The sequence below is a fragment of the Danio rerio genome, chromosome 12 (genome assembly GCF_052040795.2).
Source record: "Danio rerio strain M-AB ecotype USA chromosome 12, GRCz13ab, whole genome shotgun sequence".
In the NCBI taxonomy this organism is placed as follows: domain Eukaryota; kingdom Metazoa; phylum Chordata; class Actinopteri; order Cypriniformes; family Danionidae; genus Danio; species Danio rerio.
The window spans coordinates 29381117-29393487 of record NC_141032.1 but is presented as its reverse complement, the minus strand read 5'-3'; the positions used below and the strand labels follow the sequence as shown (position 1 = coordinate 29393487).

General features: G+C 41.1%; 1 protein-coding gene across 12 annotated transcripts in view; it reads right to left on the bottom strand.

Annotated features, from left to right (window-relative positions):
• Positions 1-128: 128 nt before the first annotated feature.
• The window catches only part of srcap (Snf2-related CREBBP activator protein), a 30474-nt gene continuing 18231 nt past the window's right edge, over positions 129-12371 (bottom strand). For 6 of the 12 annotated variants that reach the window (XM_087276425.1, XM_087276428.1, XM_087276427.1 and 3 more), the window contains 12 exons: positions 10904-11068; positions 8719-9033; positions 8154-8308; positions 7722-8032; positions 7432-7634; positions 7190-7359; positions 6868-7064; positions 6667-6781; positions 6454-6573; positions 6177-6356; positions 5995-6078; positions 129-5888 (listed from right to left, as the gene is read on the bottom strand). In XM_087276425.1, coding sequence (XP_087132551.1) covers positions 1749-5888; positions 5995-6078; positions 6177-6356; positions 6454-6573; positions 6667-6781; positions 6868-7064; positions 7190-7359; positions 7432-7634; positions 7722-8032; positions 8154-8308; positions 8719-9033; positions 10904-11068 — 6155 coding nt within the window. In that variant the 3' untranslated portion in view covers positions 129-1748. Of the gene's footprint in view, positions 5889-5994; positions 6079-6176; positions 6357-6453; positions 6574-6666; positions 6782-6867; positions 7065-7189; positions 7360-7431; positions 7635-7721; positions 8033-8153; positions 8309-8718; positions 9243-9297; positions 9735-10568; positions 10743-10903; positions 11069-12371 lie in introns of those variants that run through there. The other 6 variants (XM_087276420.1, XM_087276423.1, XM_087276421.1 and 3 more) reach the window with 2 other exon arrangements.

The window sequence follows — 12371 nt, the reverse complement described above, 5'->3', positions numbered from 1 at the left end:
AGGTATTTCAGTTTTCTTACTGTCACAGCAATGCTATAAACAACTAATCTTGGCCTAGCATAGGCTTCCCCCACGTGCAAGAAATTCATAATTAAATTAATTTCAATTAAAATCCACAAAGAATAATGTATTTTTGGTCTTTTTATTCAACTTACATTTGTTTCAATCTTTCAAGTAAAACAATGTGGAATTACAAGAGAACATAAGGAATGTAACAAATTAGAATAGACACAAATCAAAATAAAAATAAGACCATCACCATGTTCTACTAAATACCCCCCAAACATCTTTCTGTCCAACAAGGGCAAAGAAAGCTATTTTACATCTCACCTGACGGCCAATATTGAGCCAAAAAATACAAATAAAAAGTAGACATTTTTTTTCTTAAGAAGTTCTTACAGGTGTATCTTATGCACTCAGCATCTGTCCCTTCGTAAAACGGGCCAATACTCCAAAAGAGCCGGGGGGAATCGGGTGAAAGATGGGAGAACTGACAATTTTTTAACCAGAGAACTGACTTCAGTTTGGGTTGCACAAACAAAAATGTCGCTGTTACAATGAAGGGTGGAAGAGCTTATTACATTTAAAGCACTACAGATGAGCAAACTTCTATACGTTAACATGGATCCTTGTATGGATCAACAGGCACTCTCATTTTGTCAAACTCATTTAGATTCTGTTGAGAATACGACTTAATGTGTAAAGATGATCATAATGATTAACACTTTGGGAAAGAGATAAGAAAAATAGCAAGATGTTGTCTCCCATTTCTGTACTGCTATAAAGCAAATGACAAGCAAATATCAAGATTCATCACAAGCTCAAGAGATACACATACTTTAGAGCTTACAAAATGCAGTGAGGTACCAGTAAGGATGTACTGACAAGTTGATGTTTGAAGGAGAAAAAAAAAACTAAATCACAATGCATTCATCAATGTCTTAGACATTTCAGATGTGCAAAAGTGAAAAAAGCAGGCAGCAGCAGAATTTAAAAGTAATTGACTGAAACGTTATACAAGACAGGTGACCTAAGCAAATAGTAACTCCAGCATAGTGCAGAGAAATATTTTTTAGACCTGTCCTTTTCTTCATACCCTGGAAGATATCAAAGGTATTTTTGTGATTTATCAACTGGCTTGAAACAAACAATCATCAAAACAGCTGACAAACATAATCCTGAACGCAACAGTCTAAAAACTTTACAATTGTACAATCCCCACTAAATCATTTCAATGTAGCATTAATGAACGTCTTACTCATCAATACCATTTGCAGCACTAGTAAACTCTGTAAAAAGTGTACAGTCTATGTGACCAATCTTCTAACATATTTCACATAGTATTTCCAGTCTTTCAGTCTTTGATTACAGTACATAGTGTGAACAAACAATGAATCTTGCCTCTCGCCCAGCTACTTTGAAGTTCCAAAGTCTTTGTGGCAACGTAAAATATTATCCAAATTATTAGAACATTTTTAAATACATGACCAAATCTTCATCATTGTCCAGCATCTACACACCCTTTCCACATTATAAATGGCTTGCCTTTACAGAGCTGTGAGGGCAAAAGCGAAGTTAGATCTAATCACAATGTGCAACAGATCTTCTTTTCCTGTCTTCGCTCATACAGCCAAATCATGGCCTTTAATGAATTTGATTCCCTTTCCTCCATAAAATAGACATTCTCTCCTCTCTGAAATTCTGATCTAACTTATTTTTAAATCTAAATGCAACTTCTCCAATCCCCATCACGTCTTGGAGTGCCGTTTTTGGGAGGTTGAGGATCGTGTGTTACAAGCTGGAGTAAGTGCATGAGCAGCTGCCAGTGCAGCAACACTCCTGAGAACCCTGTCTGGAGTCCCGTCACCAGATCCAGCACTCAGCTCAGCTTTGTCAAGCTTCTGGGACTTGTTCTCTTTTCTGCTCTCCCTGCCTCGGCCTCCATCGTTTTTCCTCTGAATACTTTTGCTTCTTTCTGTATCACTACCAGAGGAAGTGGCTCTGGATCGGGTGCGTATGGGGTCTGTACTTTGTGAGCTCAGACTGTGGGTGCGCTGGCTACTGTTGCTGCTACTCCGACTTCTGCTGCTGCCCACTCCTCTTTCACTGCTTATACTACTGCAGGCACTATGACCTCTCGAAGACCTGGTCTCTCTAATTTCATCTTCACCTTCTTCCTTCTGATCAGATGGCTTTTTCTTTTCTTCCTTTTTTACCCTTTCCACTTCCAAGGGGGGGACCAGGCTGCCTGGTCGCTGCCGAGTTGATCGAGCAGAAGAAGAGGACTGTGGTGATTCAGTTGACTGACCGAGGGGTTGCTTGCCACTCTCTGCTTTATTGTTAGAAACCTTGGGAGAGTCCTGTCCTGGATTAACCTTGGGTTTACTAACTTTTTCAGATGTTAATGTTTTGCTTTGATGTGCAGCAGTCTTATTTTTGGGGCTGGAACTGGGTGTGTCGGGGCCTCTCGCCCTCATTGCCAAGAGCTTGGCAGCAGCATTAAGGGCCGAGCAGCGTTTGCCCAGTACCTCAGGTTCTGGGGAGGCTAAAGTATTTGACTGTGGGCCTGTAGATTTCCGGGTTACTCTTGAACATACTTCACCGCTGGACTCCCCTTCCGTGGAATTGGTGGATTTAGCCTTCTTGTCAGACCTTGCTTTTTGCCTCGTACTGCTCTCATCATTTTTAGCAATCATGCCCTCTTTCTCCAACTTCTTTTGAGCTGATCTTGTCAGACATCTTTTCACACTATTAGAGTCCTCAGAGTCTGAAGATGAGGAGGAAGAGTTGGATTGGTGCTTTTTGTCAGAGCCCTCTTTAGACTTCTTTTTTTCAGACTTTATTTCACTCCGTTTCCTTTTTACGGGGTTCTTGTTCTCTGCACCCTTCTTTGACCGAGATGATCTTGTACCACATGAGGATACAGAAGATGGTGAAGAGGAACGGACTGTCTCCTGGCTGCTTTGTCTACTAATGCTTCGTGTTCTGATAGAAGATCTGGGTTCTTTGTCTTCTGGTTCTTCCTCTTCTAATGGCTTATCAGGACCATCACTTTTCTGAACATCATGACTCTCAATATCTGATGAGGCAACTCCTGAGGCACTAGGTGTCTGATCCTTTGGCAAACATTCCAGTCTTCTCTTTTTTGGCTGAGATAAGATGTCATCTTTTTCTCCTGCATCATCCTCACCAACACTGTCTGTTTCCATTTTCTCTGTCTCTGTTACAACCTCTGTCTCTGTTACAACCTCCTGTTCCTCCTCCTCAGTAACAACCTCTTCCTCAGTTAAAACTTCCTCCTCCTCAGTTTCAACTTTCTCCTTGGGTGAATGTGGGCCTTCATGATTATCAATCATGGTCTCAACCACAATGTTTTGGGATTGAGAAGAATCTGCATCTGTACTCAGTGTGGACAAAGAATCTGTTGTTACTGGATTAGTGGCAGATAGAGACTGTAAAGATGATGAAGATATTTGCTGTGATGGTGAATCTGACACTGCTTCCATTGCTGTAGTTTGAAGTTGTGACGGAGGAGAAATTTGCTCAGACTGAGGTAAAGATCTTTGAACTGTTGACACAGTCTGTACAGCAGATGTTTCTGGTGCCTCCAATATAGATGAAGATGCTTCAGGTTCAATTTCAGAAGTCAAAGCAGGTGGAGAACTAGGTTGGATGGATGGCTGATCAGTGGGAGTAGAAGATTCAGCTACACTGTATATTGGCTCTAAAGTGGTTTGTGGCAGGTCTGTAGTTGGATCGGTTTCATCTACGCATTGTGAAGTGACTTGAGTCGATGTATTTGAAGGCTGCAAATTATTTACTTGCTGATTATCCGTGACTGAATTTTCCTCGGCTTCTACTGCAGCCGTTGAGACAGTTAAAGATTCTGAATAAGCAGTGATTTCACTGGCATCAGAAAGTACAGACGTGTGGGCAATTTCCTCAGCACAGATTGAAACAGTAGTAACTGGAGGCTCTCTGAAAGAATATGTAAACTGTAGTGTAGGAGAAGAATCAGTACAAGTTTCATATGGTGCTGCTGTAGAGGTGCTGTGTGGTAAAGATACAAGTGTACTGTTGTCAGAGTCATTGCATGAACTTATGGTGTTCAGACTGGCGTAAGTATCACCATGCGAGTCTACACCAGTTTCTGATGGAGATGTGGACAGTAAAACCGATGTAGTGGTCTGAATTATTTCAGAATCTGGTTTTGGAAGTGAGGACACTTCAGCAGCATTTAAGGGTGAAGTGGGGCAGAGTGTTGGAGAGCTTATTGGTGAAATTTTACTGTCAGTAGGCAAAGTCTCAGGCATGACATTAGACCTTGACAAATTAGGCTCTTGGGATGAAGGAGCACCAGCAGAGGGTGAAGATGGGGGTGAGCCTGTAGTTGTGGTGGAATCTTTACGAGGACGTCCCCTTTTCCGTTTTGGTGAGTGAGGGGGGCTCCGCTCAGGACTTGTTTTCTCAATTACAGGTGTGTTTTCTTCTGACAACTCCAGTGCTCTTGGGGGTGTTTTCGGTGGCCTGCCCCTTTTCCGCCTCGACATAAGACTGGAGTCACATGGAGCAGAACCGTCCTTGTCAGTGCTTGTTTCTATTCTTTTCTGAGTTGATGCAGATTTTCGATCCACTCCTCTACCTCTCCCTAAAAATTGCTCTCCTAACTGTGCAGCCAATCGGGACTCTGTTTCTAGCCTTCGGCGTACTGGTAAGTTCCGCAAGACAGGCATATCTGGGGAATGATGTGTTGGAGAACAGGGGTTGTGTCCTCGACCTATACAACTATAAGGTAATGGCGAAGAGGTCTGTTCCTGCTCTCGTGGTGTTGGTGGTGGGGAAGATTGTAAGGATGTGAGAACAGATTTGGGAGGAGAGACTTTAAAAGTTTGAGTTGATCCATCAGATGAATGAGGGACTGTGTCTTGAACTGGCTCAGTCTTTTCAGGCTCCTCTGATGAACCTTCATGCAATCCTCCACTCCCACTCACACCTCTCCGTCTCCGCTTTGGCTCTTTCTCCTCCACCACAGTGACCAGACGACCTGGAAGCTTTCGAAGGACCTTGGCTGAGGGAGAATCTTCTGGAAGTCCCTTGAGAATTTCCCATTCAGCAGACTGCCGCTTTCGTGGTGAGCGAGAGTTAGGTGATGCTAGAGTGGGAGAAAGAGAGAGCTGACACTCCTGTTCAGAGTGATGTTCTGGAGAACAGATGGAGTCTGATGATGCAGAGGCTCTCCGATCTCTGCTCTGTACATTTTCAGACCGTGCTTCTCCCTTTTGGTCTTCACTGTCCTCTCTGCATGCAACAGTAGAGGAAGACAGATGGCCACAAGAGTTTCTGTCCAATGAGGGAGATGCAGCAGCTGAAGGCACAGAGCTTGATGGGGAGATGGACTGTTGGTGAGGGGATGGCACACTAATTTTTGGGTATGAATCCCGCATAGCAGGGGACAAGGTTGTTGAATCTATAAGCTGCTGGTTGGTTGGGATAGTCTGGTTCTCTAATGACGCAGATTCTTTGGTTGTACATCGCCCTCGTGGGCCACTGCGAAGCTTCTCAGGCACTTCTCTGTTTAGGGGAGACTTTTGTGTGGACCCAGGGGTTTGGCTTATGCTGCGCTCAGAGTTCAACCATGCCGTCCTCCGGCCTCTATCTGGGGATGTCTGCGTTAGAGATATATCGTCAGCAGGTGTCCCTCTGAGCCTACCACTGACCCTTGTAGAAGGAGCACCTTTCTCTTTGTGTTTGCGAGGGCGACGGGATGGAGTAGGCTCATCTGTACTGGGATGTACAGAATCCTCTTCATCACTGTCAGATGATTGATGCAATTTCAAACCTTCTTCTTTTGCCTGGTCCAAACCTTTCCTTGCAGCCTCAACCTGCTCCTGTTAAGTACAAAGAAATGATGTGGGTATAAATGGGTAAAAAAAAATTTAATAAACCCCCCAAAAAAAGATCAAAGCTTGGTTACTGTTTTATTTAAGCTTTTACCTCTGCCTGCTTCAACTCCTCTTTGCAAATATCTTCGAGGGAAGCCTCAAGAAAATTCATGGCATAACGCTCAATGGGAGTGAGCTGTTAAAAAAAGGATGGACAATAAAAAAATCATAAATCCACTGTAAATAATACTACTTTCTAAAATTAAAAAGAGTAAATATGTATTAAATACCTACCTGTTCAACTAGGGCAGCAATTTCCTGCTCCGCCTTGGAAAGCTCTTCCTCTTCTTGGTCTCTACTGTCACCGTCATCTAGAGGTATATTCTCGTTAAACTCTGCAAGCTCAGCCACCTGCTCTGCCTTTGCTTGAGATGCAGCCACTATGTCCTCTTCATCTTCAGCACGACACAGGGCCTGGAATAAAAATAAAACATAAAATCTCATCTCATTTGTTATAAACATCTTGCAAGAAAAACAAATTCAATACCCCAAATAGATACATTTAATTTACCTGTTCCAAAATGGTGGTTTTTTGTTTATTGATGGACTCCTCATCATCTGACTGAGGCACACTCTGTTCAGCTTCTTTCTTTTCTCCCTCTGTCACATCAAACAACTCTCTAATAGTTTGCTGTGGGAAAGAAAGAGTTGAATCATCAATTCATCTAAATTTTAATCAAGGCTATGATTTCTCTGTAAAAAAATATTTTAAATTGAATCATACCTGCTTGAAAAAGGCAGTGGTAAAGTTTCCGCCTTCAATAGCCATATCTCCCAGCATCCTCTTTTGATTGGCTTTTTTAAGAATATTTTCTTCCACTGTGCGTTCGCTGATCAGTCTAAATAAAAATGTTAGATGTTAAATGTGCTGCAATAATATGTGCCATGTTAATCATTTATTTTTATATAAAGGTTTAGTCTTTACCTATAGATGTGGACATCTCTCGTCTGTCCAATTCTGTGGCACCGGTCCTGAGCTTGGGCATCCATGGTTGGGTTCCAATCACTGTCATAGAACACAACAGTATCTGCCCCAGTCAGGTTAACACCTACACCTCCACTGCGGGTGGAAAGGATGAAGCAAAAAATTCGACGGTCTGCATTGAAGCGGTCCATCAGAGCCTGAAAGTTAGACAAACGTTCAAATAAAGTCAAACATACTTTGTTCCGATTGCTTAAATCAAGAGATGTTGTGAAAAATGGGTTCAATCGCAAACACTACCAAAGTACTAGAACTAGTATTTCACCTGTCTCTGTTCCACTCGTGTACTTCCATCCAACCTCAGATAGATGTGTCCATGGTAGTTCAAGAACTGCTCAAGTACATCTAGCATACGTGTCATCTGAGTAAATATGAGGACTCTGTGCCCTTCTGCTTTCAACCTTCTAAGCAGGAGGTGGAGTGTCTGCAGCTTACCTAAACAGTTATAAAATATTCATTGTCTCATAGTTATTTTGTTTTGTATATTATACAAAACACAGTACATACCAGAGTCATACTGAATAAGCCTCAAGTCAGGGAAGTATGTCCTCATGTTGCTCTGGATTCGATGGAGTGTGTGTGTAAGTGGAGAGACATAAGAGGATAGATCAGAGGAGAAAACAGCTTGCTGGTGTCTGAGGGAGGGTGGTGGGTGGCAGCTGTGCATGGTGACAGGTCTTGCCTCCACTGGAGGAATAACAAAAACGAACCTGTGGAAAAGTGGCACATTTTTACCATGGTGTTAATATGCACATAATTTTTTAAATTTTAATTTTTATAAATTAACTAACACATACCTGTCTATGACATCAGAGAGAAGCCGAAGCCTCTCCTCTGAGTTATGAATCTCTTCCCTCAAAAATGTATTCCTTTCTAGAATGTTGCTGGTATGTTGTGACTGAGCAATCAGACAGGAGCTATAACCAGAGTAACTCCAGTTGTTTACAACCGGACGTGCTGGAGATGGACAAGGGCCTGGGAGGAAGGTTAAAAAGTCCAGCACCTCACGGCCATACACAGGCTTAGCAGTGCAGTGCAGCTCATTGATGCGCATGATTTGAGAAATTCGGTCATCTCGTTGAGCCTTCCGGGTGTCTGCAAGCCAGGACTGTCGGAAACAAAATAACAAGTAGATAAATGCTACAGACAGAGAAGAATGCATGTATGGAATATTCTTCTGCAAGACCTAAAATTGAAATTACTAAAATTATAAATTTCAAGATCAATACCATGTAGAAGGGGGAACGTGGTGGAGCTGGCGGCTGAATGCGGGGACGGTGAGATGCTGAACTACTGCTCTGTGATGAGGATGTAGGTTTAGGAGTGCTCATTCGCAAAGTAATCACTTCATTACTGTCCTCACATGGGGTATTTGCCTTTGTTACTGAAAAGTAGAAATATTTCAAAGATAAATACTTGCCTAGATAAAAAAAAAACTTAATATTCTTTTGGTTTAAAGGGATAGTTCAACCCAATATTGAAAAAAATATTACCATTTACTCTCCCTCAAGTGGTTCTAACCTTTGAAGTGCTTTATTCTGTTTGACAATAAAATATGTTTTGAAGAAAGCGGGAAACCTGTAACCATTGACATCATAGCAGGTAAAACAAATACTATGAAAGTTAATGTTTAGAGGTTTCCAGCTTTCCTAAAAAAATGCCTTGTGTAACATAATAAAGAAAGTCAGATAGAATTGTAAGTGAAGGTTGAGTATATGATGGCAGAATGTTCAGTTTTGGGTGAATATCCCTTTAAAATTTATCAGAAAAAAATTATATTATGGATAAACGTACCTGGTGGTTCTGGGGCTGGTGGTGGTGGTGGTCCTTGTAGTACTCTCAACACAGGGCGAGCTGGTGGGGTCTGGGAGGAAGCAACAGTTCTGGGCGGAGCAGCATAAACCGGAGGCCGTTGTGGAAGCTGTGAAGCAGTGGGCGCTCTAAGAACAGGGCTTGGAGAGCCATGTGGATGAAGTGTGACCGATTGAGGAGGAGCAGGACGAGGAGAAGGAGGCACAGCCAGGGTAGGGATTGACCCGCCTTCTTTACTTGGTGCCTGGCGTACAACAATCTTTACAATTCCAGGTCCACCTACCATGGATGTTGCGACTAGAAGTAAAAAAGAGAGGGTTTAGTAACTGCACACATATTTTGGCTGACTTAAATTAGATCGGGCACTGGCCTATCGATGACAGTAGCATAACTTTGTCTGGCATTATGGAATGTAATACTGTTCAATTGTTTGGGGTCAATAAAATTTTTCTTCTTTACATTTTTTTCCAGAATTTATTCAGTGATATTTTAACATAATTTTGCAACTTAAAAAAAATCTTTGTTAATATATTTTCAAATGTAACTGAATTTCTGCATCACTCCAGTGTTTAAAACAATGGTCTCCAACTTAATTCCTGGAAGGCTGCAGCTCTGCATAATTTAGCACCACTTCCAACTCTCAGCTGCTTATTAGTCTCTAGTAGTCTTGAACACCTTGATTAGTTTGATCAGCTGTGTTTGATTAGGGTTGGAGCAAAACTGTGCAGAGCTGCGGTCCTCCAGGAATCGAGTTTGAGACCTATGGTTTAAAGTCACCTGAAATCATGCTAATATTCTCAACGTTTTTTTATGCTCCATCAATGCTAAAAATGGTTGCGCAGCCTAATATTTTATTTTGACCATCTGAAAGGGCAAAAGATAGGATTTCACTGAAACCATGAATAAAAAATAAAAATAAAAAATACAAGAGTTGATAAAAGTCATCTGAAAAAATTACTGACCCCACACTTCTGAATGGTGTTTTTTTTGTGTTAACTAAAAAGAAAAAAAAAACGATAATTAAAAGTTCACAAACTAAACCTGCAAACACTGTACAAAGGACATAATGAAACAGAAAACAACAGATAATGAGAACAGCTAATCTGCTTGTTAAGTGTGATGTCACGCAAAGCGCTCTATCAAACTGTATGGGGAGAGTCAACAAATGGTAATAATAAACGTTTGCAAAGCAATGTAATTCTTTTGAAAATCACGATCGCAATATATTTTTATATATATATATATATATATATATATATATATATATATATATATATATCTCCATGCCTAATATCTGATGGCCAGAAAATGATTAAATTTTTAATAAATTGTTAAAATATTGGTGTCTGTGATGCAGCAAGCCCAGAGTCTGTTGAGTACATCATGATTTTATATAAAATTCACTTCACCCTGTGATGTGACTAAAAAGTGGTCATAAACAAATATTTTTTCAATTCAAATGAGCATTGGACTCATATACAACTTGGACCTGAAAACAGTACTCCATACTAAACAAGCAGATTCCATTTATTTTGCAAAACAAAGATGTAAACAAAACGAGAATGGACCAACGAAAGAATTTCAAACCTCTACAATTTAACATCTATATTGTTGTTTGCGTTTATCTATTATTGAATGAATACCCTTGTTCAAGAAGACCTATTCATTGAGTTAGCAGTCATCAAACCATCTGATTAAGCTGTTACATGCAGTTAGAAAAAAGAATCAATGCCAGAACACTCATGCACATGCACTGTTGAGAAACAGGTAGATTGGTACCCAGCATACAGGCTGTACCCGAACAAGGATGAACTCAAGGACAGCACCAGTACCTTGAGCAGTGGTGAAAGGTACTGCTAGTCCAGAGCAGGTTGGGGTTGTGCTGGCTGGGTGGGGATTTGCTGAGCTGCTAACTGACTGACTAACTGTGTGAAGAACTGCCACCTGAGCTGGCTGACTAATAAGGTGGTGCTGCCCACTACTGGAAACCAGATGCATTACATTTCCTAAAAGGCACAACCACAGAAGAAAGTGTTAGCCCAGAGACTACACCAAACGCTCAGAGAAAGACTGAAGGCGTGCAGGAAAAGCGAAACCTATCCTTACAGCAGGCAGTGGATTATTACCATAAGCAGGTTATTCGGTTATTTATGTGGAACGTGGATACCTTGAATGGGCCGTGGCTGAGGGACAGGAACCTGGTGCAGCGGCGTCCCAGAGAGTGTGAGCTTGTTGCCCTGTAGCTGAAAGGTGACTGGTTTACTGCCTTGAGAGGATGATACCGGTCGGCCAGCCAGGGAGGCCAGCTGGGCAATACTCACCACTTCACCAGCTGCACATGTAAGAGAACAATGGAAATTATTTATTGATTAACTTGATTTGAGATAAACTACTCTTAATTTACACTTGTTGTTAACATTCATTCATTCATTCATTTTCTTGTCAGCTTAGTCTCTTTATTAATCCGGGGTCGCCACAGCGGAATGAACCGCCAACTTATCCAGCACGTTTTTATGCAGCGGATTCCCTTCCAGCCGCAACCCATCTCTGGGAAACGTTGCCACTGCATCGCCCCTGGTGTTAACATGTTAAAGGAAAATCCAATCCCAAGTGAGATGAAACATAATACCATTTCCCCACTTAGCATTCGTGATTACTTGTGTATAGATTACATTACAGTAATAGTTCATCCAAAGGCGTTCATTTATTCACCCTCAAGTGACTCCAAACCCTTATGAGTTTTTGTTGCACACTTTTATTTGAAGTAAGCTGAAAGCCTGTAACCACTGAGGTTGTCAATGCCAAAATTTCAGTATTAGGTACCAATACCAATGAAAAAACATTGTTCTTGGTACCAATTTCAATTCAAAAACTCAAAATAACACCATTAATTAAACACAATTTAACAAACGGTCAAAGTGGTCTCTTATTCAAAACATGATTACAATTCTGCTACTCTTCAATCAAAAATTGTTTATAAAGAAAGAACATAAATCACATTGAAGTTGTCAAAGTTCTTGATCATATTATAAGAAAAAAGATGTGAAAATAAGTAGCATTGAGTACAGTTAATTACAGTATAATAACATTTTCGTTATAAACAACATACAGTAGACCTATATGCCTGGTTTGATAAGCAAAGACAAATTGTCACCTCTCTGCTCCAGAACAACCCACAGCAAACTTTTGGCAGATTAATACTATCAGGTATTACTATCAGGTGTAATTTGATGCAATTTAAAATAATTAAAACATTTAAAGAATGCAATAAAAGTATATTGATTGTTTGTATATACACTCACCGGCTACTTTATTAGGTACACCATACTAGTATTGTCCTGGACCCCCCACCCCCCTCCCTTTTGCCTTCGGAACCGTCTTAATCTTTCGTGGCAAAGATTTGGAAATATTCCTCAGAGATTTTGCTCCATATTGACATGATGCAGATTTGTCGGCTGCTCAACCACGATGCAAAAAGTAGTCCTGTTGCACCTCATCCCAAAGGTGCTCTATTGCATTGAGTCTGGTGTTTGTGGAGGCCATTTAAGTACAGTGAACTCATTGTCATGTTCAAGAAACCAGTCTGAGATGATTTGCGCTTTATGACATGGTGTGTTATCCTGCTAGAAGTAGCC